Source organism: Penaeus monodon, chromosome 31, assembly GCF_015228065.2.
Source record: "Penaeus monodon isolate SGIC_2016 chromosome 31, NSTDA_Pmon_1, whole genome shotgun sequence".
NCBI lineage: Eukaryota > Metazoa > Arthropoda > Malacostraca > Decapoda > Penaeidae > Penaeus > Penaeus monodon.
This window is the reverse complement of record NC_051416.1, coordinates 19,193,213-19,193,623: the sequence shown is the minus strand read 5'-3', so window position 1 is coordinate 19,193,623 and position 411 is coordinate 19,193,213. Positions and strand designations below refer to the sequence as shown.

At 34.8% G+C, this 411-nt stretch overlaps 1 protein-coding gene across 7 annotated transcripts in view; it reads left to right on the top strand.

Moving 5' to 3' along the window:
- The window catches only part of LOC119593064 (irregular chiasm C-roughest protein-like), a 46,047-nt gene that overhangs the window by 40,292 nt on the left and 5,344 nt on the right, over nt 1-411 (top strand). For 4 of the 7 annotated variants that reach the window (XM_037941973.1, XM_037941969.1, XM_037941971.1 and 1 more), the window contains exon 11: nt 150-194. The exons of the other annotated variants lie outside the window; for them this stretch is intronic. In XM_037941973.1, coding sequence (XP_037797901.1) covers nt 150-194 — 45 coding nt within the window. The remainder of the gene's footprint in view (nt 1-149; nt 195-411) is intronic. 7 annotated transcript variants of the gene reach the window in all.

Here is a 411-nt window from a genome sequence, read left to right as displayed (position 1 = left end):
TATCCTCCACACTAACTTCGTGTCAGCTATTGTCCCATAAGGGCGACAATAGCTAAGGCTTCCACTGTAATTTCTCTCACCCCTTTCCTTTTCTAATGCATGTGTGGTATTGATGTTTCTGCTCTTTGTGACTTGGATTTTCTGTGCAGTGTGTCACCTGGATAAAGAAATGGCCATAAAGATAGCTTTCAGAGGTCAGTGGAAAAGTAGAGCTGCTTGTTGGACCCTATGTTCCCTGCGTAGCTTTTTTTATTATTAATATCTATTTCATTTTACCTTTGTTTATTTATTATTATCCTTTTATTTGATTATTTTATTTCTTTATTTATATTTTGCTAAGTTTGAATATCCTTTTATGTTTTACCTTGTAAGAATATCCTCTTAAGCTGTACAATCCAGTAGGACATTACC